This window comes from Pipistrellus hanaki (assembly GCF_964339955.1).
Source record: "Pipistrellus hanaki genome assembly, chromosome: 5".
Lineage (NCBI taxonomy): Eukaryota > Metazoa > Chordata > Mammalia > Chiroptera > Vespertilionidae > Pipistrellus > Pipistrellus hanaki.
Window position 1 is genome coordinate 68,228,902 of NC_140507.1, and position 25,429 is coordinate 68,254,330.

At 37.6% G+C, this 25,429-nt stretch overlaps 1 protein-coding gene and 1 pseudogene across 13 annotated transcripts in view; both read right to left on the minus strand.

The window, feature by feature from the left end:
* HMBOX1 (homeobox containing 1) overlaps positions 1–25,429 on the minus strand; it is a 162,472-nt gene that overhangs the window by 15,762 nt on the left and 121,281 nt on the right. For all 12 annotated transcript variants that reach the window (XM_084886441.1, XM_084886438.1, XM_084886440.1 and 9 more), the window contains one exon: positions 480–562. In XM_084886441.1, coding sequence (XP_084742567.1) covers positions 480–562 — 83 coding nt within the window. The remainder of the gene's footprint in view (positions 1–479; positions 563–25,429) is intronic.
* LOC311622577 (mitochondrial carrier homolog 2-like) lies at positions 11,631–12,262 on the minus strand (annotated as a pseudogene). The gene has a single exon. The product of its transcript is annotated as a mitochondrial carrier homolog 2-like (transcript).

Consider the following 25,429-nt stretch of genomic DNA (forward strand, 5'->3'; position numbering starts at 1 on the left):
CTCTGCTGACGCGCATGAGGGCAGGACCTCAGAATGGAATCCCCCAACCCCTCCTGGCTGAGCAGAAGTCCTCCCAAAGCCAACTCCAAACACAGCTCTCTCTTCGGCTCTAAATTAGACAATTTACAATGATTAAAAATTCTATGCCAATATTTTTATTAACAAACTCTGATGAAAGATTTAAACTATTTTGGAATTGATACATTTATGCTATTTTTTGGAAAAAGAAACCTATAGTCTTAAACATTAATTTCAAGCTCTTGCCTCTTCATCAGGGACACTCCCTGGAAACGTTCCCATATGAACCTCTGACTGGACAGCACAGTCACGTCCCCACGAAGCGTGGTCTGACCAGGACAGGGCGTGCCTCTCCACAGGAGGACGGCACAGAGAGCATGGAGTGGGATGAGTCGGGGCCTTTCGTGTCCTAAGCGAGGACCTGAAGCCGAGAGCTGCCAGAGCACAGCTCGCTGCCTTACCTGGCTTCTGTATGACTGCATTGCAAGCGTTTGCAATTTCTTCTCTCTTTGCTTCATCTGGATATTGATTCTCGTTGAAGTAACTGCAGAGGCAACCAATTAAAACACAGTTTGTACTTTTAAAAATTTGCTCTCTTACAACACCAGCCCCCTGAGAAACACTTCCTTCTCTAGGGTGTAGCACTAGTGTCTAGTCCAGGCTGCGCAGTGGAATTTTCTGAGGGTGGAATGGTCTGTGCTGTGCTGTCTACTACGGTGGCCACTCCTCTCCTGTGGCTGCTGAACACATGAAATGAGGCTGATGTGGCTGAGGAAGTAAATGTTTAATGTGACTTAATTCTAGCGAATTTAAATAGCTACATGTGACCAATGGCTACTACATTGGGTAGCACAGGCCTAGCCACTGCTAAGCTTCATTCAGAAATGTCCATGATATGAAAGCTACTGTGATATGCGTGGCTGGTTGAAATCAGAGTTCTGGTACTGAGGCACTGTCACAGTAGGGTTTTTCGTGTGTGTCAGATTGTTTGTAGTAGCCAAAATTGGAAATTACCCAATTTTCCATCAATGGGAGAGTGGCAGAACAAATTATGGGACATCTATATTTATACACAGCTATTTTAAATGGCTAGGAAAAAAACAAGTGAGAGCTCTATCCACTGACCTGGAGGGATGTTTATGACCTACCCTAAGTGAGAAAAACAGTCTGCAGAATAATGTGCCTGCTAAAGCACCAGGATGGAATTTGAAAAATTCCTGTCTATGCACATAAATTTGCATGGGTAAAAGCTACAAGAATACGCATCAGGCGGTAAATATTGATTAGTTCTCTGTGGGGGAAGGGGTGAGTGGGAGGAGATGTAACAGTTCTTTATCTTTGCCTTTCCCCTACTGTTAAACATACATGGGTACTTGTTGTACCCTCTGCACACAGTGCACAAAAGAAATGGGATTGATCGCACCCATCATCAGACCTGTGAGATTATATGTAGAGCAGAATGTTTGTTGGTGCTACTTTCCCCGTCATTTATGAGTTTAAAAAAAGAAAGAGAATCTTCCTACTTTGAACCTGGTAACTTAAGATCAGGAAATGATCGTTTGTCACTCACACTCCTGTCCACATTGGGGGAAGTGCCATTTTGTTTGGAGTACACATGGAGGTCCTAACCCTTCCAGTGAACCCCAGACCCACACCGCCACTCCCCCTCCCCGCCAGAGCATCCTTCACTGCAGTCCTGGCACAGTGGTTGCCAGCACTGGACAACACCTCCTTTTCTGAGGCATAAGCCACAGAACTATATCACCCCAGCCTTTTTAGCTACTGTCCCCCACTCTGGTCTCCTGCTTTATTCCACGATAAGCATCTCTTCCCATGTGGTGTTCTGCTATCATTTTAAGGACTCCAGTGTTCACAGTGAAACTTTTTCAAGTCTCTGTCCCCATAAGTGCTCCACTTCCACATTCCTATTAAGCTTTATCTTTACTACACTTCCGCTATTTACTTGGGCAAAGGCTTGCTGGATGAGTTCCACAAACCCAGCAACACTGGCACCACTGGGAAGCTTGTTAGAGAGGCAGGATCTCAGAGTAAATGAAAGTTTTGTTTTTTTGTTAGATGTTTTAATTGACTTTTAGAGAGAGATTGGGGGGGGGGGGGGGGAGAACCATTGATCAGCCACCTCCTGCACACCTCCTCCTGGGAATCAAACCTGCAACCCAGGCATGTGTCCTAATGGGGAATCAAACCTGTGACCTCCAGGTGCATGGGACAGTGCCCAACCAACTGAGCCACCCCGGTCAGGGCCAGAATCTGAGGTTTAACAAGATCTCTAGGTGATTCGGTTCACATTTGAGAAGTACCAGATTAACTCACTCCTTTAAAATTCCACAGCAAAGAACAAAAGCAGATACTATACACCTACTATCTGTACTTGCATTATAGGTGAAGAAGAGAATGAGATAGGTTCTGAAGTCAAGGAGTTTATAATCTACTGAATAGAGAGACACATAAATTAATATACTGTGGTAAAATCCCACAGGACATCTAGAGAGAAATGCAGGAGCGAGACAAAGACGTGCTCAGTGTTGTTTTGTTTTGAAGGAGCCTGGAAAGACCTGGCAGAGGAAGTGCCGCCTGAGTTAGGCTTGAAGATGGGCGGGAGTTTGCAAGGCAAAGAGGAGGAAGAACATTTCACGCAGGGGAACAGCATGTGCAAAGGCAAAGCAGGGAAAGGCCTTCAGGAATCTGTGCAGCGGGAGGTGAGACTATGGGGTTCACCACAGATGAGGGCACATTGGCCTGGAAAAGGAGGTTGGTCCAGTTTGTGAGGAGCCTTGCCTGTTAAGGAATAAAGACTTCACCCAGAAATCAAGGTTTTCAAGCCACAAGAGATAAGTTCCCATCTGTATTTTGAAAGATAAGTTTTCTAGATCCAACTTTTAGAATCTTCCTCTATAATCTTAAATTCTGAAATTACCCAACTTTCTTTTTACATACTCCTCCTTTTCAAAATAACTTATCCGCTTTCTTTATAATCTTCAATCCCTTAATTCCTTACCCTCCAACTTGCTTTCTCCTGGCCTCACCTCTCATTTTGTTAAGCGTGTACTTAACAATATGCCTAAGAAGAAACTTAGATCATGTAGCGTTTCTGCCCCTCACCACACCTCCACAGCCAGTCTCCTGCCCTGCAGAAAGCACCTTCCACTTGTTTTCTTCATCCTTCTCTCAGGTATCAAATGTTCTTGGATGAAGTCATTAAATACAACTAGTTGGTTTCCTTAAAAAACCATGCTTTTCAACCTTTCTTGGATTCCTCATTTCTGATGAGAAAACTTCAGTCCTTTCTTTAAACAATTTTTATTTTTCCATTACTATTGGCATACAATATTACCTTAGTTTCAAGTGTACAACATAGTGGTTAGATGGCTATATGACTTAAGAAGTGATCAGCTCGGTAAGTCTAGTACTCACTTGAAACAATATGTGATTATTACAATATTGACTACATTCCCTATGCTATAGTTTACATCCCGTAACTATGTTTATAACTGGAAATGTGTATATCTTAATCCCTTTACCATTTCACCATTCCCCCGACTACGCCCCCATCTGGCAACCATCAATTTGTTCTTTAGATGTATTTGTATTGCTTATTTTATTTTTTAGATTCCACATATATGTGAAATCATATGGTATTTGTCTTTGAGTTATTTCACTTAGCATAATGCATTCTAGGTCCATCTATGTTATTACAAATGGCAAGATTTCATTCTTTTTTATGGCTGAGTACTATTTCATTGCATTTATGTGTCACATCTTTATTCATTTGTCTATCGAAGGGAAACTTAGGTTGCTTCCCTACTTAGCTATTATAAATAACTAGAGGCCTGGTGCACGAAATTTGTGCGGGGTGTGTGTGTGTGTGTGTGTGTGTGTGTGTGTGTGTCCGTCCTTCAGCCCAGCCTGCACTCTCTCCAACCTGGGACCCTTGGGGGATATCTGACTGCCAGTTTGGGATTGGGCCTAAACCGCCAGTCGGACATCCCTCTCACAATCCAGGACTACTGGCTCCTAACCACTTGCCTGCCTACCTAATTGCCCTCACTGCCCCCTGATGGCCTAATTGACACCTAACTGCTTTCCTGCAGGCCTGCCCCCCCCCCCCCCCCCCCGCAACAGCCCTCCCATGCAGGCCTGGTCCCTCCCAACTGTCCTCCCCTTCTGACAACATGGGGGTGGCCATCTTGTGATGATGTGGGGGTAACCATTTTGTGACATGGGAGCAGCCATCTTGTGATGTGAGGGCATGAGGGTCAATTTGCATATTACCTCTATTATACAGGATGTTACAGTGAACATAGAGATGTACAGATCTTTTCAAATTAGTGTTTTAGACTTCTTTGGATAAATACCCAGAAGTGGAATTGCTGGGTCATATGGTGTTCTATTTTTAATTTTTTGAGGTAGCCTCATACTGTTTTCCACACCGGCTGCACCAGTCTGCATTCCCACCAACAATGCATGAAGGTTCCCCTTTCTCCACACCCTTGCCATCACTTGTCTGCTAATTTGTTACAGACAGCCTTTCGGACAGGGTGAAGTGACCTTTCATTCTGGTTTTAATTTGCATTTCTCTAATAATTAGTGATGTTGAACATCTTTCATATGTCATCTGTATGTCCTCTTTGTAGAAGTGTCTATTTAGATCCCTGGCCCATTTCTTCAAAATATATTTTTACTGACTTCAGGGGGGTGGCGGTGGGGAGGGAAGAGCTAGAAACCTCAATGATGAGATAGAACATTGATCGGGTGTCTCCAGCACATTGGGGACGAAGCTTGCAACCCAGGCATGTGTCCTGACTGGGAATTGAATGGTGACTTAGTTTATAGGATGACGCTCAACCACTGAGCCACGCCAGCCAGGCTATTTTTTTGTTTGTTGTTGGTGGTGTTAAATTGTATGAATTTCTTATATACTTTGGATATTAATCCCTTAGGGTGTATCATAGGTGAATATCTTCTTCCATTTCCATTCAGTAGGCTGTCTTTTCATTTTGTTGATTGTTTTCGTCACTGTGTAAAAACTCTTTAAGTTTGATGTAGTCTCATTTATTTTTTTTGTTGCTGTTGTTTCGCTCACATAAGGAGACATACACAAAAAAATATTGCCAAGAGCAATTCAAAGAGTTTGCTGCCTATGTTTTCTTCTAGAAGTTTTATGGTTTCAGGTTTTATACTTAAATTTTTAATGCATTTTGGATTTATTCCTGTATGTGGTGTAAGAAAGTGATGTAGTTTCATTTCCTTTGCATGTGCTTCCAGTTTCCCACCACCATTTCTTCCTTTCTAACTCAAGTGCTTTTTCTTTTTTGTCTGATTGCTGTAGCTAGGACTTCCAATACTATGCAGAACAAAAATGTTGAAAGTGGATACCCTTGTCTTGTTCCTGATGTTTAAGACAAAGCTTTCAGCTTTTCACTGTTGGGTATAATGTTAGCTTTGGGTTTGTCATATATGGCCTTTATTGTGTTGAGGCATGTTCCCTCTATCCACATTTTGCCGGGAGTTTTAGCATAAACGACTATTGGGTTTTGTCACATTTTTCTGCATCTATTGATATAATTTGATTTTTATCTTTCAATATGTTTATGTGGCTTATCACTTTAATTTGTGAATATTGAACCAACCTTTCACTATGAGAATAAATCCCATTTAGTACTGGTGTATGATCCTTTTAACGTATTTCTGAATCGTTTTGCTAATATTTTGTTGAGGATCTTAGGATCTATGTTTATCAGGGACACTGTCCTATACTTTTCTTTCATTGTAGTGTTTTGTCTGGTTGTAGTATCAGGGCCTTTTAGCCTTTCTAAATTCTCTTTAATACTCTTTTTATACCCCACTTACCTGAAACCTTTCCACTTTTAAGTCCCAAGACTTCAAACCCACTACTGTCCTTTTTACAGATGACCTTGCCTTTTCTTTTACAAAGAAGTTGGTTATTTAAAATGAGTTTAATATTTTTAGCTTTTCAATTTCTAAACTTTTGAGTTACTGCTCCTTCATCCCATGGTAGAGGAAGACATCCTCTCCTCTTCCAGGTCTACTTCTCCCTTGTGTCTTTGTTCTCATCCCCCACTTCTTTCATTTTCTCAAACTATCCCCTTACTTACATGCATACCCCATCTTTCCCCAATCTATGAAATTACTCTATTTTACTGAATCTATGATATACATTTATTATAACCTATGATGTACATTTCATTATTATAATCTCTAAAATCAGGATATATCTTATAACTAGTGGTGTCTGAAAATTTACTAGTAACGCTTCCCCCCTCGTTAGTACATAAGATAAAGATGTGTCTTATAAGCATGGTGTTTTTAGATCTGATGGAGTATGGCAGTTGCTAAGACCTAGAGGTTCTATGTTTCAACAACAGCTCTATGGTCATGCTTCTTCCAAATTACTGCAAAGTCTGTGACTGACACTGTACCCTCCAATGTCTGATTAATATTCCTAACGCACATCTCTCTTAAAATTTTCTAAAGATTTATTATAAAGGTGTTCAGTGTTCTCTCCAAACTACCTTTACATCTTTACCTGCTGCTACTCTCACGTGCACATTATGGTCTAGGAAAATGGAATAACCTTGTAAATCATCTGCATCTCAGCCTCTCTCCTGCCAGTTTCCCTGCCTTTTGGCCTCTTGCAAACTCAAATCTTTCAGGACACAGCTCAAATATTACCTCTTGGGCAATCAAGGTAAACATTTTCCTCACCCTGTGAGCCCCTCAGCACTTCACCTGTCCCTCTCATGTACCCCTTTCACCTTGTATTGCAGTTATCACTGTAAAAATCTCTTTCCTACCATATTGAAAGCCACCTGAGGCCAGGATGTAAGTCAGACTCATCCTATGCAAACATCTCATTGATGATAGTGTTGACAAGCAATAAAGATGAACAAAGTCACCATCAACCCAACATATGGGGCCTCCCAAAGAAATGGCTATCATTGTAAATGAACAACTGGCAATCAATAGTATAGGATTATTGCAAAAGGGCCTCAAAGGACACATACTATACTGTTACAAATGCTACGGGTGGCTGGAAGACAGGTGGCAATTAAGACTGATTTTCACATGCTGCTTTATACACTTAAAATTTCTGAAATGAACACATGCTATTATAAATTTTTTTAAGTAAAAGAATTTTGGAAAAACACTGAAAGAATAGGAGGCAGATGAAGCATGAGTATAAAAAAGGGGAATCATAAAAGACTTTAAAATGTGCTGAAATGGGAAGGAGTTTGCTGTGTCTGGAATATACTGTATATGAGAACAAAATGAATAAAACATTGGGTCCAAGTGTTTAAGCAGGGATATTATATGACCAAACTTATTTTTGTAGGGAAATATCTCTAATGATACTAGAGGCAGAAGCCAGGAAGCCGTGGCAATAGCTGTGGAGAGGGTATGAAGTAGGCTGAGGCATGGAAAGAGAGAGGAAAGGTAAGACTTAAGAGATGTTTCAGAATGGTAGAAAAACTCATTCAAGACAGCTTCACCTCCCGGGTTTAGGCACCTGCCCCTCTTTCCCCAATAGTCTTAGGTAGTACACACTAGTTATTATTCACCTTCAGGCATTTTAACCTTATGTTGAAAGAATAGGTAGTTCTATCAGGTAGATACATTGTAGAACTTGGCTCTAAGATTCTTAAAGAGACTGTCTGAACTGGAACTCTTCAAAACATACTCTGTCCATGTAAGGATGTTTATAGCCCTAGACATTTTCCAAGACAAAAAGGGGAAGAAATATAAACAGAAACCTACAGGTAACAATAAAAAAAGTGATAAAATAAATCCACAGGATACTATCCATTTTTAGACAAAGGACACTGTCAGCTGAGTAATCGGTGAATATCTTCACAGAGAGAAACCAAATGATGGTTTTGCCAGACAATGACAGCAAAGAATTAAAATGAAAAGTGGCAAAATAATTTACATGAAATGAGAAACCATAAGCTAGTAACAAATGGAAATGTCCTTGAAGCACTTCCATTTCAATAACACTGAAGTCTATAAAAATTGCAGCCAGAAATTCCCCCTTTTGTGCCTTAGTGAGCACACAGAAGAGACAGGGACTAAATCTCGTAAGCAAGGAATAATGCCATGCAAAAGAACATTCTTTTTTTCCTGAGCCTTTATGTGAACTATCTCTACTGGAGAGAGATTCAAACCTTGCCATTCCAGTAATTCAGATCAGGACTGTCAGACACTGCCCACTATCTACAATCATATGCATTTTTTCATCACTTAGTACAATTACTGAAAAAGAGAATATTAAACTAAAACACTTTGGAACCTAATTGTCCTATCTCCTATTTGAAAGTGTTAAATAATCTTCGGTAACAAAGTAATTTAATAAAATATTTTTTTCTCTTTTTGTTTTTAAATAGTGGAGGCAGAAACAAAAGGAATGGGAAAACATTCTTTAAATACACCAAGTCTTTTTTGTTAATCCATAAGAAATACCTTCAGTTCACTTACAGACAAGAATAGTAATATTCTATATTTTATCCAAAGATGCCAAAGCCCCTCTGATACTTTTCATACATTTAAAAATCCCACAGAAACAATCAGGGGCCGGAGAGAAGTAAGAGGGTGGAGCTAGAAACCAGATCTGCACATGACTCCTCCTCATTTAACCTGGACTTCAGGACAAATAGGAATCTTGGAAGATTACTCACTGATCAACCTTTGCATTTGAGAACTGGGACAACGACAAGCTTCTCCAGAGTTTAGAGAGCTGGTTAGGGCCAGAGACAAGCCTCTTCAATCCCAGGTCCTTGCTCTTTCAACTACTGCTTGTGTAGGAAGTTGTGAGGTGCAGCTGGCTGAATAGTCACACCTGAGAATTCATGGCCCCCTAGAACTTCAGGAAGTAATCTTATTTGGAAATAGGGTCTTTGCAAATCCAGTTACGGTAAGGATAAGATGATGACACACTGGGCTCTAAATCCAATGAGTGTGTCCTTATAAGAAAAAGAAAAGAACACAAGCAAAAAGAGGACAATGTGGCAGTAGAAGCAGACACTGGAGGAATGTATCTGTAAGCCACGGCCCACGAGGGAACTGACTCTGTTGATGCCTGGATTTCAGATTCTGGCCTCCAGAACGGTGAGCGGAAATCCTTCTGTTGTTTCAAGCCATCAATTTGTGGAGATTTGTTATGTCTCCCCTAGAAAACTAATAAACTAGGTAAATAAAAAAAATAAAAAAAGGGGGGAAAGGAGGGGGAATGTTCTTAGAGATGATAATCAACAATATGATTTTAAAGTTCACCTGGAAAACCAGATAAAAATGGACAAGAACACTGTGAAAAGAAATAGTAATAAATTGGCCCTATCTTGTCAAATATAATGAAATTATAAAGTTATAATAGTCAAAACTTTGGTTTAAGAATTGATAAGGTCAATAGAACCAAAATATAAAATAAATTTACATGCAAGAAAGAATCTTAAATCTAAGGAGGAAGGGAAAATTGGCTACCTCAAAATTAAGACCAATTAGCTCTCAACCTTATGAACCCGATGTATTAGGGTAAAATGTAAAAATGAAATCATTGAAACAAACTAGAAGAAAACATCTGGATCAGGAGAAATAAGTAATGGAGGCAGTCCAAAAAGAATAGAGCACTGGATTTATCTACATTTAAATAAAAATGCAATAAATTACAATACATGCAAATGCAAAACAAAGAGTTAATGGTTTCATCCTATAAGGAGTTGATTTACACCTAAGTAAGAAATACAATAGAAAAATGGGTAAGGGGAAAGAATAAACACCAGAAGATGAAGTATGAATGGTTAATAAATGTACAAAAATATTTAGCCTCACTAGAAACAGAAGCTTATATAAGGACAAAGATAAAACTCTGCTTTTCACCTACAAAGCTGATTTTCCCTCACCAAAAAGATGATTACAGTAGGCATGGGGGGTGGGAGGAGTAGCAGGCTCTGGTGAGAGGAGCAGTATATGCTCAAGGCCACCATTAGTTATGTGGATAAGTTCAGCTTTGTGGAAGGAGGGAGTGGTAATATACCAAACATATCATTGCTCTTAAAGAAAAAAGGTAAGTTCCAGGGTGTTCATATCAGTATTATTTAAAAGGACAAAACTGGGAAGAATTTAACCCTTTGCACTCCGAACCATTTTGGACATTGGCTACCAGCTACTCGACGCTATTTTGCGGCGGAAACGTGCGTTGAATTAACTCAATTCCCCTGAGAGGGGACATCCGAGTGATATGCTAGAATTCCGATGTCCCCTGAGTGGGGACAGCGGAGTGCAAAGGGTAAATGTCTAGTAAAGTAATAATGACTAAATAAATGATGATATAGTTTATTTGAAGAAGAATGAGGGAGCCATTATAAATCACATTTTCAAAGAGCACCTCAAGACATGGAATAATGTCAATGAAAAAGGCAGATTAGAAAACCATATATGAGTTATTCTAACTATTAGTATGTTTAAAACACATAGATGCATATAGAAACACTTAATACACCAAAATATTTTCAGTGCTTATTTATGAATGGAAATAGTTTCTTCTTTATACATTATGTCTTCTAAGTAGTTTACAATAAAAATATTACCCAAATAAAGCAAAATTGGATTATGCAATATTACAGAAACCTACCTCTGTTTAATTTTATAACTGCTTTTCAAAATAGGTTTCTCTCTTTCACCACTCCTGTATCTGTCTATAAACTGCAACATACTGTTATGAAGTTAGGACCCCAAGTAAATACAGTTGTCAACTTAAATGTCCAACTGCAGGGTACTAGGTAATGGATTATAGTACATTCTTAAAATGGATTTAATAATTAAAAATCATGTTTTCAAAGAGCATATAAATAGTACTAAATACAAAACTGTATAACTTGTTTAAAAAGATGTATAGATATGCACATAACATAGAAAAATGACTGAAAATAAGTACATGAAAATGTTAATGATTATCTCTAAAGGGTGGTGTGAAGGGGTATTTGAAGTTTCTTTTTTTTGTATTTTGCCATATTTTACATAAGTATCTGCTAATTTTGTAATTAAAAAAGCATTATTTAAACATAATGCTTATTGTCTCAAAGCATGAGCAAAATACAATTGCATAAATTTATTTTAAAAAATAAATTTTATCTTAATGCCTTTTGGCAACAAATTTACACTTTAAAATTGTTTTGTAGACACACAGTAGTACAATGAACAAAAGATGTTCTGCACTAATGTAATTTGTTTATAAATAAGTGTTCATTTTTAATTCTACAGGCTTAAATAATGGCTCTCTCCAAATCAGCTTTTTGGAAGGTTCACACGAGTATAAGAAAAAACTAAAGTATAAATGTGTTCTATTATAGACGAAGCTGTAAGTTTCCATGGCTTTGTAGCTTCTTAAATGTTTTAGGGGGAGGGGAGAAAGATTGTGAAAAGAAGACTTTTAAATAGAAAAATTAGTCCTAGACTATGAGCAGATAAAAGGATTCAGATATGAGAATTTGAATTTTGGAATCCTAATTCATAAATGTAACGGAATCCCATAACATAGCTCATTACACATGGATTTAGATAAACCACAGAGTAGATCTCTACAAAGAATCAAAGAACCCAGAGACAAACACAAAAGGATAGGTCAACAAACTGGCAAAAAATCCTGTGACCATCTGGGAAGAATTCCTCATTTCATTACGGTGGAAACCCCACCATCCAGTGCCTAGGTACTGATGAGGTAGGCCAGCGAGTTACAGAGCCACAAAGATATGTCACCTAGGAGGCAAGGAATAAAAAAACCCCCCAAAACACGATAGTATACCCTCTTTCCGATAGGTGGTTACTAGGGAGTCACAGAGTCCAAAGTATTTGGATTCTCTGCCAATGAATTATACCATGGACCTCAGAGTGATCATGTAGAAGGGATGTGTGATGAGGGTCACAGCAGAAGGAGCCATCATCTCTTGTGTTGTCTCCTTGGTAACTTGGTGGAAGGAAGATGAGAATTCTTTCTGTATATATCCAGGACCTAACTCCTCAACCCTGTCACATTCCAGCAATTCTGTAAAACTCTACCATGGACCACAGTCCCAAGAAGTCCTGAACACAGATATGGAGTTAAGCCTGTGAACAAACCACACTTCCCACTGATACTCACACGGTGCTGAGCATAACAAGACAAACCAGGAAGCTGCTTCTCAGACTTCTCTATCAAAGCAGCTGTCTCCATAATATCTGCGTGAGCATGCAGGGGTCTCCTCCCTCACCCAGGGGTTAGGAATACAGTCTGAAGCTCACGGTAGCTTACCTTGAAATGTCACTGATGCCTCTTACTTTGTCTCAAAACGTAATGTAAATTTTATATTCTATTCAATATTATTTGCATTTATTTTAATACAAAAATGTTTCGCATTACCCATCTTTCCCCCCTAAAAAATCTCCATATAAGATGATATAGAAAAATGCAAATAAATAAACAAACAGAACTTTAAACTAGAAAGAAGCATTACCAAATCTGCCCCTTATTTTTGCAGATGAGAACATGACCTTTACAGATAAAGAGCCAGAGAGGAGACTTGACTTGCTCAAGGTCACAGCTTGTAGAACTTGGGTTTCCTGACTCAGTTCATTGGCTCAGAGAAACAGCCATTATTCAGCTAAGACATGATATTGTTTCAGATTTCCTTTAAGTTGTAATGAATCATTGAAACTAAACTCCGGTAAATTTCACAAGAGCTTCTGGAAGCAAAGATGTGGCAACAAGAAACCTATGACAGCCCAGACCACAGCTACATCACATCATGGGAAAGGGGATTTGATTGCTTTGGAGACAGCACCACACTGACAGCCTTTCCCCTGGGCAGAGAATTAAATAAACCCTGGGGCTTCTCCCTCAAAACACATCATACATGTATACTGTAACCATGTATGATGTCATATATATATATATATATATATATATATATATATATATATATATATATATATATATATATATATATAATGCAGTTAACCTGTCCCAGAAAAGTTGACAATAATCTTCAGACATTAGCACCAAATAAAGACTTTCCAATTCTCATCAGGGCGGTAAGATGCCTTTTTTCACGTGTTTAAAAAAGAAAAATCCATCCATGAGAGAGTTATGGACACCATGTCTGAAATGTGCCCTAACATAACATTTTCATCTCCCAGGTCCTTCACTGCAAAGATTCTATGTTAAATATTTTATTTACTCACAGCATGCTAACAGCCACTAGACCTTACTTGCTACTTGACCAAAAGGTCCCAGGGGTAACAATGAATTTAGGAGCTGAGTTGTTAAGCACATTTTAGAAAATAACACAGGGTTATTCTCACCTGTCCAGTAAAGTGCAGCCCTAAGTGAAGGCTGGCCATAGGAGAGATTGCTGTGACAACTATAGAGCAAGTTTTCTTCTAATATGTATTACCTTTCAGTCATTAGTCTTCCTATGAAGACATGAAAAGAAGACTATAAACAACTTTCTGGAGTTGTCAGACAAAGTAAAATAAACAAAATCTAAGCCAGAGGAATGAGGGGCTGGGTAGACGTGGGCAAAGGAAGGGGGGATTTGAGGGACATCTGTAAGAGTATCAACAATAAAAACAACTGAGAATCAGTATTTCTTTTGAAATGTGTTTCTTGACTGCATACCAATGAATTCATTAAATGTCCAACCCTCCGTTTTGTCTTAAGAAGAAAAAGAACATACATAAGAGAGCAGTGTTTGGTTTTGGTGGCCCTGGACTTCCTATTTCCCACTGAAACCATCCAATGCTAGTGGTAATCATGGGATGCTCATGCCAGTGGGGACCTTGGTATCTTAGAGAGTGAGTGGCCACCAGATGCACACTATCAAGGCACTGCAGCTGTGTTGTGCCCCTTGCTGAACCTGTTTCACTCTGGCTGGGGAGCACCTATATACACTGAGTGGCCAGATTATTATGATCTCTGAACACATAATAATCTGGCCATTCAGTATACCCTATATAATAAAAGACTAATATGCAAATTGTCCCCTCAACCAGGAGTTTGACCAGCAGGCAGGCTGGCCAACCGCCCATCACCCCTCCCCCTGGCCAGGCTGGCTGGACCCCATCCATGCATGAATTCATGCTATATATACACACTGAGTGACCAAATTATGTATTCCAAGATCATAATAATCTGGCCACTCAGTGTATATCTTCCTATCCATTTTTTATTAGCTTTTGCTGGTAGCAAGGAAGTTTATAAAAGATTTGTAAGGTGACCAGAGATTAAGTTTCTTATAATTAGCATACAAGTTGTCCTGAGGCAGGGAGCCTATTTTTAAATATAAAACACTGAATTATAAGCTGGCCATTTACCAATCTGACACTGCTGACCAAAAATCCTATATAATAAAAGCATATTATGCAAATCAACTGAACTGCAGAACAACTAGTCTCTATGACATGCACTGACCACCAGGGTGCAGATGCTCAACGCAGGAGCTGCCCCCTGGTGGTCAGTGTGCTCCCACAGGGGGAGCACTGCTGAGCCAAAAGCTGGGCTCACGACTGGCAAGTGTAGCAGCAGTGGTGGGAGCCTCTCCTGCCTCCACTGCAGGCAGGCGGTAAGGAGTAAGGGGTCCCAGACTGCAAGAGCCCCACACTGTGGCAGGTGAACATATCCCGAGGGGCCCCGGACTATGAGAGGGTACAGGCCAGGCTAAGGGACCCCCCACCCCCATCCAGTGCACGAATCTTGTGCACCAGGCCTCTAGTTTACTATAATATGAAGATAAACAGAATATGTTTGATAAAACCAATCTATTGTCTCCTGTATATTATAGTTTTCTCATGATGAATACTATACCTCTGAAAAGATGACTCCTTCTTGCCTAAAAGGATATAGAGTCTATATCTAAAATGAGAAGTTGTGCCCTAGCCATTTTGGCTCAGTGGACAGAGTGTCAGCCTGAGGACTGAAGGGTCCTGGGTTCGATTCTGGTCAAGAGCACATGCCTGGGTTGTGGGCTTGGTCCCCAGTAGGGGGCCTGCAGGAGGCAGCCAATCAATGATTCTCTCATCTTTGATTTTTCTATCTCCCTCTCCCTTTCTCTCTGAAATCAATGAAAAATATATTAAAATGAGAAGTCATTCTTCCAGGGGGAAATGTCAACAAAGAGCAAACCAACAACAGACACAGCATAGCTTCTAAGAAAATCAGAGGTGCACTGGTTGGGGAGTATCCTGATACCCCCATGAGAAGGAAATACACAATACCTTGCACTTAGGAGTACTTACTACTTTCTCTTAAACCTAGCATTTTACTTCCTGTGTCTTAGGATTGTTTTAGTGAGAGCCCATCAAACTATGTTGGATATGTATAAATGACTAATTGCTTTTTAAAAATTCAAATTAATTCTGATAACATTTGACAAAAAAAAACCCCACACATGATATTTACATAATATTGTCCAAGCTGAAAGGTTATCTTACAGATTAAATTTCTTCACAGTGATACTACAGAGCAAATCTGAGATATAGTCATGTATCAAGGACATGAATAGGGTTTCTATTTCCCCAAAGATGATAATTGTAGGATAGTCTTAAAAGAGAACTATAAGGTTTGTCTTACCTTTTAATGGATGACATGCCAAAGTTGAAACCAATAAAAATGGAATATTTAGATGAGGCACTATTATGGTTGGAATTTCTATATACACAAGTTTTCAAAGTATAAAGACAATTTTTAGATTCTTCCTATCATTGAAACCACATAGTCCATGGAGGCTTCCTCTACCAAAAGGAACTATATCAGAAGTAGGATATTTACAAGTTCATATTCTACTAACTTGAGATCTTCAAACATCAAGCACATATGCAAATCTTGGTACATGCTGTGAGTACTTAGTCTGTCAATAATGGTCTCCTAATGCATTATTAAAAGGGCTAGGACCACGTCTCTCTTGTTAATTACGGTATCCCTCAGTGTCTACCACAATGAATGGTACAGAGTAGAAGCTCGATAAATATTTGTTGAGTTTAAAAAAGAAAAGTTCACTAGTTTTCTGTGAAGGTTTTCTAGTAAGTCTGCAAGTTGGTCTCCATCAGTACTAATGTTAATAGTATTATGCTTATAACTCTGCTGCTGGGGTTAAGAACATCTTCATTGGTAACTCATTACATACACTACCAATATTTACCAAACTGTACTTCATGTCTTTGTAAGCTCTGCCACAGAGCAGTATGAGGAATATGGGGCCTTTGGTCCTAATTGGCTTGGGGACTACCGAAATGAAGGGTCTGCTGTGTGTTTGTAGGGTCTGTTGTTTGTACAAAATGGAATTGCTGGCAGATCCTCTGTAAAAGGATGGGGAGAACTTTTAATCTGCCTCAAAAATATTGTGATAATTTCTCTTTCAGCTATTTCTGTTTGACCAAAAAGGAACCAGGAAGTATAATTTGCCAATCTAAAAATGCATTTAAGGACAGTTCATCCTCTTACTGGCTATGAGAAACGGATTGGGATAACTCTACCTGTCAAGTGGGGAAGTTTTGTTTTTTTCCCCCTCAAGTAGTCTAATGGACTGAGATGAGGTCATGCCCAGGCTCCTGCTGTCTTTTATATAAACGTTAAGAACTTTCTTCTATTTGTAGAGATACAAGAGGAGTTCATGATGTTCTACCCGAGTCGTTCCATAAGGAGTATGAAAGAGGATAAACTCTTTTTAAAATTCAACTTCCAGCATCCATTAATTCCAAAACTTATAGTGTATTCTTGCAGTGTTCTCTATACTAAAACAGCAATGACATCAGAAGAGAGGGAAGGGAAGAACCAGCTTGCCAGGGGTTGATATAAGACAACCTAAGAGAGGGCAGAGTACATCTATTTTAGGTTACCATTCATTAAAGACCAGGACAGACATCAGATTTTAGAGGACTCAAATCTACTCCCACAAAGTGGTTTTTGGGGGGAGGGAAGCAGGGGAATAATACAATGGTCAGGCTAAGGCAAAATAACACTGAAGCATTTGAAAGTCCCTTTTCTGCTGTCTTTGAGTCATTTTTACTGGTTCACTTTAAATCATCAAGTTATATATCATTGAACAAATAAACTTCAACAAAACTAGAAAATACTGCATTACTATACTCCCACCCCAAAACTACTATGTCTGGTAGGAAAGACTGGGTATAGCAAATTTCTAATTTTACTAAGTTGTAAAGCCGCAACCCTCACTGATGTCAGACTATGTACAGCACTGTGCTAGCCTATGTGCCACTTGAGTATAACCAAACTCCAGCCTGCAGGAGCCCATAAACTACACTACTGAAGTATCAGGTAAATTTACTTAACAGATGGTAAAGTAGTCCATTCTTGGTAAAGCTATGATTCAATTTTCTTCCTAACTATGCACTGCTACAACAGAAGTCAGTAGGAAAACTGGATTTGATAATAACGCACATTTATAACACAAGAAAAAAGAGGGGAAAATGGATCAAAAGATTTTTGAAAGCAGTTGAAATTTCAGCATATTTCCCTGAACACATAGAAAAGGAAATATTATTTAGGCCATTGTCTTAAAAAAGAAAGGCTGAGCCCTAGCTGGCTTGGCTCAGTGTTTGGAGCGTCGGCCCATGGACCAAAGGGTCCAGTGTTTGATTCTGGTCAAGGGCACATACCTCAGTTGCAGACTAAGTCTCTGGTCCCAATCAGGATTCATGAGGGAGACAACAAATCAATGTGTCTTTCTCTCGCATGATGTTTCTCTCTCCCTGTCTCTCCCCCTCCCTTCTACCCTCCCTAAAAATTTTCTCTGGAGAAAATATCCTTAGAGGAATATTAACAACAAAAAAGAATTAACAGATTCACCATCATTGCCTTAGCCTCTTGCTAAAAAGCATTATGGTCAAATGAAAAGAAATTGGGGGGAAAATTCACTGAATTTCCTATCCAAACAAAAATACTATCCTTAAGATGTTTTTTTTGATCCTAGATTTTTTGGGGGGAGAGATATTTTTTCAACTAGTCTACTCAATTTAGCAGCAACATAACAAAGAAGAAAATGAGATTTAAGTTTCTTTGTGACTGTGAAGTATTGAAGGCAGTTTTACTCTTAGAAATAAAATGAAAAATAAGCAAATTTATTCTAAGCAGTGAGAATGTTTTTAGTTTCCTCATTTTGTAAGGAAGTAGGAAGTAATTCTCACTACCTACCAGTATATTGATAAAAGGTGGGTGAATAATGATTTCTTTGCATTTTTAGGTATTTCAATACCTAAAGATATTTCTTTACTATAATATGTATATTAACATAAAAACTGCAGGATAAGAATAAAAGCTGATTGCCAAACAAGGTACTCAGATAGATTAAGTGGATATATACACAGCCCTAGATAACTGATCTTCTGATAGAATTCCATTATCATGAAGCTGTTCTTTGAATTTGGTCTATTCATGTTGTTATGCTAAGTACCAATTATTCTCCAAAGATTTAATTCTAGGGTGTAAACTATTTTTCCTATCAAAAGTCTAAGAAGGAACAAAGGCTCCACACAAACAAGAACTATGATTCTTTAGAATCATAGCACAATACAATTTTGAGAACTTGAAGGACCCTTGAAAATTACATAACATTTAGTAATTCTTACAAATAATTGTATTGACAATTTGCTTTTTAAATAAAACGGGAGCATAACACTTTATAAGTATAATACTAAAGAACACACTTTAGGTTACATTATGATCAAATAAGAAGCAACTGAGAAGAACAGAGGTGGTAGGGTAGAAGGTAGGCTTAAAAGAAAAGTATGAGCAGGAAGAAGAAATGGATATTAGTTTTTTGGCAAATTAAAGAACAGTAGATGAGGAAGGAAATGATATACTAGTAGAAAAGAGTTCAGAAGGGAAAATGAAAGATTAAGAAGGCCTAAAAGGAATAAGAGATTAAGAAACACAGGCAATAAGAAATTCAGTTAAATACAATAAACACTTTGTCTTACTCATCTTTGAATCCCAATTCTCAGTATATAGCTTAACACATAGCGGGAGGTCAATAAATGTTTAACAATAAAAATTAACGGAGATAAAGGGCTGAGAAGTTCAACAAATATACTTTAAAAAAAGCATATTCTGTGGTTCACATGGCTATGGGTTCAAAATAAGCAACCCAATCTTATTTTTGTGTGAGGTTAGCCAAGTTAATTAACCTCTTGGGTTCTCAGTCTAAAAAACAAACTGAAACTAGATGATCTTTAGGGTCTCTCTTATTCTCTGCAGAAATGGTGAGCAAATATGGGTAAATGAAATCAAAAGGAGATTCTTAGCTTAAATCCTACTTTAATCACTTGTCAGCAGATAGATGCAATTTATAAATTTTCGAACAAGCAAGGTAAATCAGCCCTTTTATTGTTCACATGATACAAGTTGTCATTCAAAGAAACACCTGGATAGGTCTCAATCTCTCAGAAGAACAGTATAAGGAAACATTTATAAGCATTTCTGCTCTAAGGTGTAATCTTACTGAAATGAGCAGGATCTCTTTATGGAGTTCTGTTTAGTATGAATAATACTGGAACATTACACAAAACAATACACAAGAATACTGCTGCCGAAACTGATTTGGCTCAGTGGATAGAGCATCATCAGCCTGCGGACTGAAAGATCCCAGGTTCCATTCCAGTCAAGGGCATGTATCTTGGTTGCGGCACATCCCCAGTAAGGGGGTGTGCAAGAGGCAGCTGATCGATGATTCTCTCTCATTGATGTTTCTAACTCTCTATCCCTTTCCCTTCCTCTCTGTAAAAAAAATCAATAATAATAATAAAAAAAGAATACTGCTAAGGAAGAAGTAATTATTTCTCTATTTTACAAAGTAACAGGATTCTCTTCAAGAGACAGTGTTCTTTTCTTTTCCTTTTTTTTTTTAAAGGAGGGTAAATCTTACTAGAAAAAAAAGTTACTTCTCTATTTTTATGATAATTAACATCATTTTATCAAACTAACAAATAACAAGCAAACCAAGGACAAAGCATTAAAAGAAAACGTGATTTCATGAAATGGGAAAACTTCTTGTATAAAAATGTTTTAATTGCTCAGTGGTAATTAACGGTAATTAAAGGTAATAAAAGGCCCCTCACGGTTGGCTCAGTGAGTTGGAGCATCACCCCTTACACCAAAGGGTTGCAGGTTGGATTTCCAGTTGGGGCACATATGGGAGGGCAACCGTTCAATGTTTCTCCTTTCTCTCCCTCTCCCTTCCTCTGTCTCTAAAATAAAAAGAACAATAGTTTTTTAAAAAGATAAAAGAATTATAAGAAGCAGCACCATGAAACCAGGGCAGGTTAATATTAATATCATTCAGAGATTATTATAGAACACCACAAAAGAAACATCTTCCAGAGTGACTTCAAGTTTGAACTATGCAACTCTTTTGTCTATATTTTATTTACACCCACAAAAGTGGTAACCATATATCACCACATCATCATATTCAGCACATTTTAGAGTCAGAAGACCAGGAAACGAAATGTTCCCTGCAGGTCAGGGTTTTGATGACTGGCAAAACACTAGCAAGCTTGCATTGCAGTTGTCTGAACCACACCCAGTCTGCAGTTAAATATAGAATTTAGTTTCTGGAACTATTGGTTTTCTTAACCTTCACAGTCCAAGTATTCACTGAAAACATTAAAAGTAAAAAGGAGAAAGGAAAGAGGCTGAAACCAAAATCCAAGTACTAATAAACTGTCCTGGGAAGAATTCCAAGATGCAGAAAATACCAAGAGAATTAAATTACAGAAACCTCAAGCAACATTCTAGAAACACTCTACAAACTAATCTGTTTCTTCTATGTTGATTCTCCCAGGATGTATAAACACACATAAAATGCATCTGTGCACTAGACCCATGTCTCTAATTCAGATGAGATATTCAGACTGTATATTTGTCAGGTCAACAGCAGTGATACCAAATTTAAAGCTATGATTTAATTTTGGTTTGTTACAATATCACAGTTGTGATGCAATTTTTCTTTGTGAAGAGGTACTTTTATCCTAAAAAAACTATTTATAAATCTGGGCGGAAGGGACACTCTCTAGCTGCAATTTTTAATACTGATTCTTTGCCTGTTGGAGGAGGTAACAGGAGAATATTTTGGGTTAACGTTTAAAGTTGTTTTGAAGATTGACAAAGGTAAAAGCAACAACAAAAACTGTTTTCTTTATAATTTCATGGGCTTTAGTAGTGATTCTGTTTTATATTGTTCACTGAAGATGAACAGAAAAGAATCGAAGGAATAAAAAATACAGATATTACGGGTATACTGATAAAAATATAAAATAAAACATGCAACAGCTTTAATTACAAACACACACAGACGTATTCATTTGGCTGAAAACACAGACTTATCATTCAACTACTTTGATGAAAAATAAGTGCAATAAATTACCCATACACACAAACCTGGCTCCAAGCGGTACTCTTAACCATTATCTTCTGTTGCTTTTGCCTGCGCAGCTAGGTGCTCTTAGATTTATTCCTGTATCTAGTTAAAGCCCTTTTTAAGTTGTTGCTTCTTTCTATCTTGCTTAATTGGAACTGAGAACCTGTATAAGGAGATTTAAGTGTTTCTTTTATCTTTCTGTCTTGAGACCAGCATAGGTACAATAGCCAGATCTCACACTTTGTGCCCACTCATATAGCCAGCACTCCAGAGACATAACCGTTTCCAAAGCTAAAAGACTATCCAGCCCAAAACTCTGAGTGGTTAAAAAGGAAAGAGTACATCAGAAGATGGGCCTTGAGAATATTATGCTAAGTGAAATAAGTCAGAAAAAGCTAAGAACCATATGATTTCATTCATATGTGGGACATAAACCTGAAACTGAAAGATACAGACAACAGTATGGTGGTTACCAGAGGGAAGCGGGTGGGGAGGAAGTAAAGAGGGCCAAAAATATGACAACAGAAGATTTGACTTTGGGTGGTGGGTACACAATGCAATATGCAGGTGAGCATCATAGACACGTACACTTGAAACTCATGTGGTGCTATTAAACGTTACCCCATTGAGCTATAAATAAATGGCTCAATGAATAACAAAATGTTCTATAAATAAATAGCTCAATGACAACAAAAATCTTTAACTATTCTTAACTAATAGTTAAAGCTACCCTACTAAAAGTAGCTTTGCTCCTAGGCCACAAAGCATCCAAAACTTCTGATGATACACCCTAAAGACTTTTCAGGCCTTCTAACATGTATTCTCTCCATCCTTAGCACTTTACCTCACACCTAGTAAGTAACAAAGGGACACAGGCTTGCTGAATAAAAGTCACACTTACATTATTTGCACGTGCAGATATTTCTGACATATGATATAGATGCTTTTTTCCTCTTGTGAATATGTAAACTACTACTTGAGGTAAGCTTAGCTCAGTGATAGCATATAAGCAGATAAATGTTCTATAAATAAATGGCTCAATGAATAAATATTGGTCAATTATCTAAATCTAATTTACTCATTAAAATCTAGTCAGGTCCTCTTTAAACAATGACAACAAAAATCTTTTTAATTATGGGAAATATAAAACCTTCAAAGTGTAATAAGCCCATGAGTCACCTTGTTTTGCCATGAATTGTTGTGCCAGCTTCAACAATTATGAATCGTTTTGCCATTTTTGTTTCATCTTTCCCCCATTACAATCTACATATGCTCTCAAGCAGAAGGTTGCAACACGTTAATCTAGTGGCATCAGACTTCAGAGTTAACAAAGGCCGAAGCCATATATTAAAAACAATCTGCATACTCCCAAATAAAAAGAACACTCCTCTTTAGTTAATAAGTAGAGCTCAAATCTATGGTTAGTAGTGAGCCACTTATTAGGTTTGTGGCCCTGGGAATTTACTCAATCTTGTAAAGCCTTGATTGCCTTATTAGAAAAGGAGAAACCAGGGCTGCTACCTTTTCATGTTTTTGCCAATGTATATTTGGGCTAATTCTCTAGATGTGGGGATGTTGAGTCAAGGGCAAACCCATGGGTTATTTTCTCTGATATTGTCTAATTCCTCTCCACAAAGTTGTGCCATTGTGCATTTTCACAAGCCATGTATGAGAGTGCCCATGTCTCTACCGCCCAATCAAAGAAAATGTTGTGGAACTTTTGGATTTTTGCCTATGTGATAGGAAAAGAATGACATCTCAGTATAATTTGAATTTGAAGTTCTCTTACCATGAGTTAAACTGAACATCTTTTCATATGCTTAAGGACCATTTTCATTTGTTTTTCTGCAGATATCTTTAGTCCATTTTCTATAGAGTTTTAGGTCTTCTCTCCCTTTTAACAGTTCTTTTATATATCAGGGATAATTATAAGTGGCAAATAGTTTTTCAAATTTTTTTCTTTTTTTTAACTTTGATCATGGTTCCCCGAATTTTTCTTTTAATTTATAAAATGAAATTTAGCAGCCCCCTTTAACCTTAGTGCTTTTAGATTTTTGAGTTATAGTTAGGAAAAATTTCTCCATTTCCAGGACATGGAAAAATCACTAGCGTTTTCTTCTATTATTTATATGGATTCACTTTTTAAAAAAAATTCATTTTGATTCCTTTATCTTGGTGTACAGTGTGAGGAATAGAATATTTTACTTACACTAATATATGTGAGTAAGGGTAGTACTTTGCTGGCTTTACAGTTTGTGCATATGTATTTATTCACCCATTCAGTCTAGGAAAAAACATCATGCATTGTTCTGAGGCTAGGGGATTTATATTTCATGTTAGAAAATAAAAAGTCCCATTTTCACAGATAAAATTCATACTGTGACCTTCTCTATGACTGCTTTTTGGAAAAGTTTTTTGCATTTTTGCAACATACATTCTTCCTGGTTATACCATGTAATATAAAATTAAACCAAAGATAACCAATTCCTGAATTAAAGACACTTACCAATTAAAATTAATGTTAAAAAATGGAAATTAAGATTAAATGAAGTCTTATGTAGAGTGAGGTGCTCAATATCTTTTTCACTGAAATTTAATCACTGTGATACTATGGCTAGTTTTTGTTGCCTTGGAAATAAAAAGTACTGCAAAGCCTTTGCCATTCAATTATGAAAATGCACTAGGAATATCACCTATTGGTATTAATGTTGCCAAATTTTAAATTAACCCTTCCTTAGATTGACATGTGATAAATGTATATTGGTATGTTAAAAAAAATTTAAATAACTGAGGCAGGAGCACAATTAGAACATATACCAATTAGAAACTAATATGAAAACTTATTTTTCTAGGCAGAGAAATATGTACAACATTGCAAACCAGTTAGATGATTATTATTTAAATTCACATCTGTTATATGGTTAAGTTCTGAAGAAAAAGATTTAAAGAATAAAGTTTCTCGATGAGAAAAATAAATCAGATTATAAATGTCAGATCTCTAGGACAATATGCATTAATCAAGCATATAAGGATTCATTTTATTCAATAAATGGCTTTTACTCTAGAGAGTGAGGAAAGGAACAGATGATAACATCAATGATAACCTATAATCTTATTTTGGCTACTGGATTCAACCTTTCCCTTAAGCAAACTCTTAATGTCAGCATTTTAAATCTCCCCCTCTTTCACGTAGTGATTTAATGAGCTGGGAAATAATCAGGAAGTAGGCAGGAAGAGAGATGGTAAAGTCTTAGATGACATATAATTCACTATTAACTACTGAAAAACTTCATTTTACAGATGAGGAAGCTACAGCTCAAGGGTTTGTAACCTACACAAAGTTACACAGCTGGGTTAATAGCAAAGCCCAAAACAGATTTTAGGTCTTCTGGCTCTGAGTCAAATGCACTTCCCAATATGCCATTCGCTGGTCAGATGAGACAATTGGAAAAAACAACACATGAAGCTCTCTCAATGTAATTATGTATTCTATATCAGCTAGAAGCTAAACTTAGTTTTATACTTGCAATTTCATTCTTTTTTATTACTGAAATTATTGAGAAATCTCAATATAAAAATTCATTTGGTTTTACCTCTGCTTAATAGATTCTCTTTTTCTTCACTTTAATTTTAGGAAGTAAAAATTTCTAATGGAAAATTATTACCTTTATTACATATTAGAGGCCCAAAGCACGAAATTCATGCACGAGTAGGCTTTCCTTCCCCTGGCTTCCCTCTGGCACCGGACCCGGGCTTCCCTCGCAGCCCCAGCTTTGTCCAGAAGGATGTCTGGTCTAATAGCATATTATGCTTTTATTATTGTAAAAGATAAGACTCTCCAGCAAAACAAAATCCTGTAAACATTACTTATAAGCAGGAGACTAAAAGGATAATTCTACTATAGATTTGGCCTAAATATATTGAACATTTCATAATCATATTTAATTAATTTATACCACTTCATATGGGAA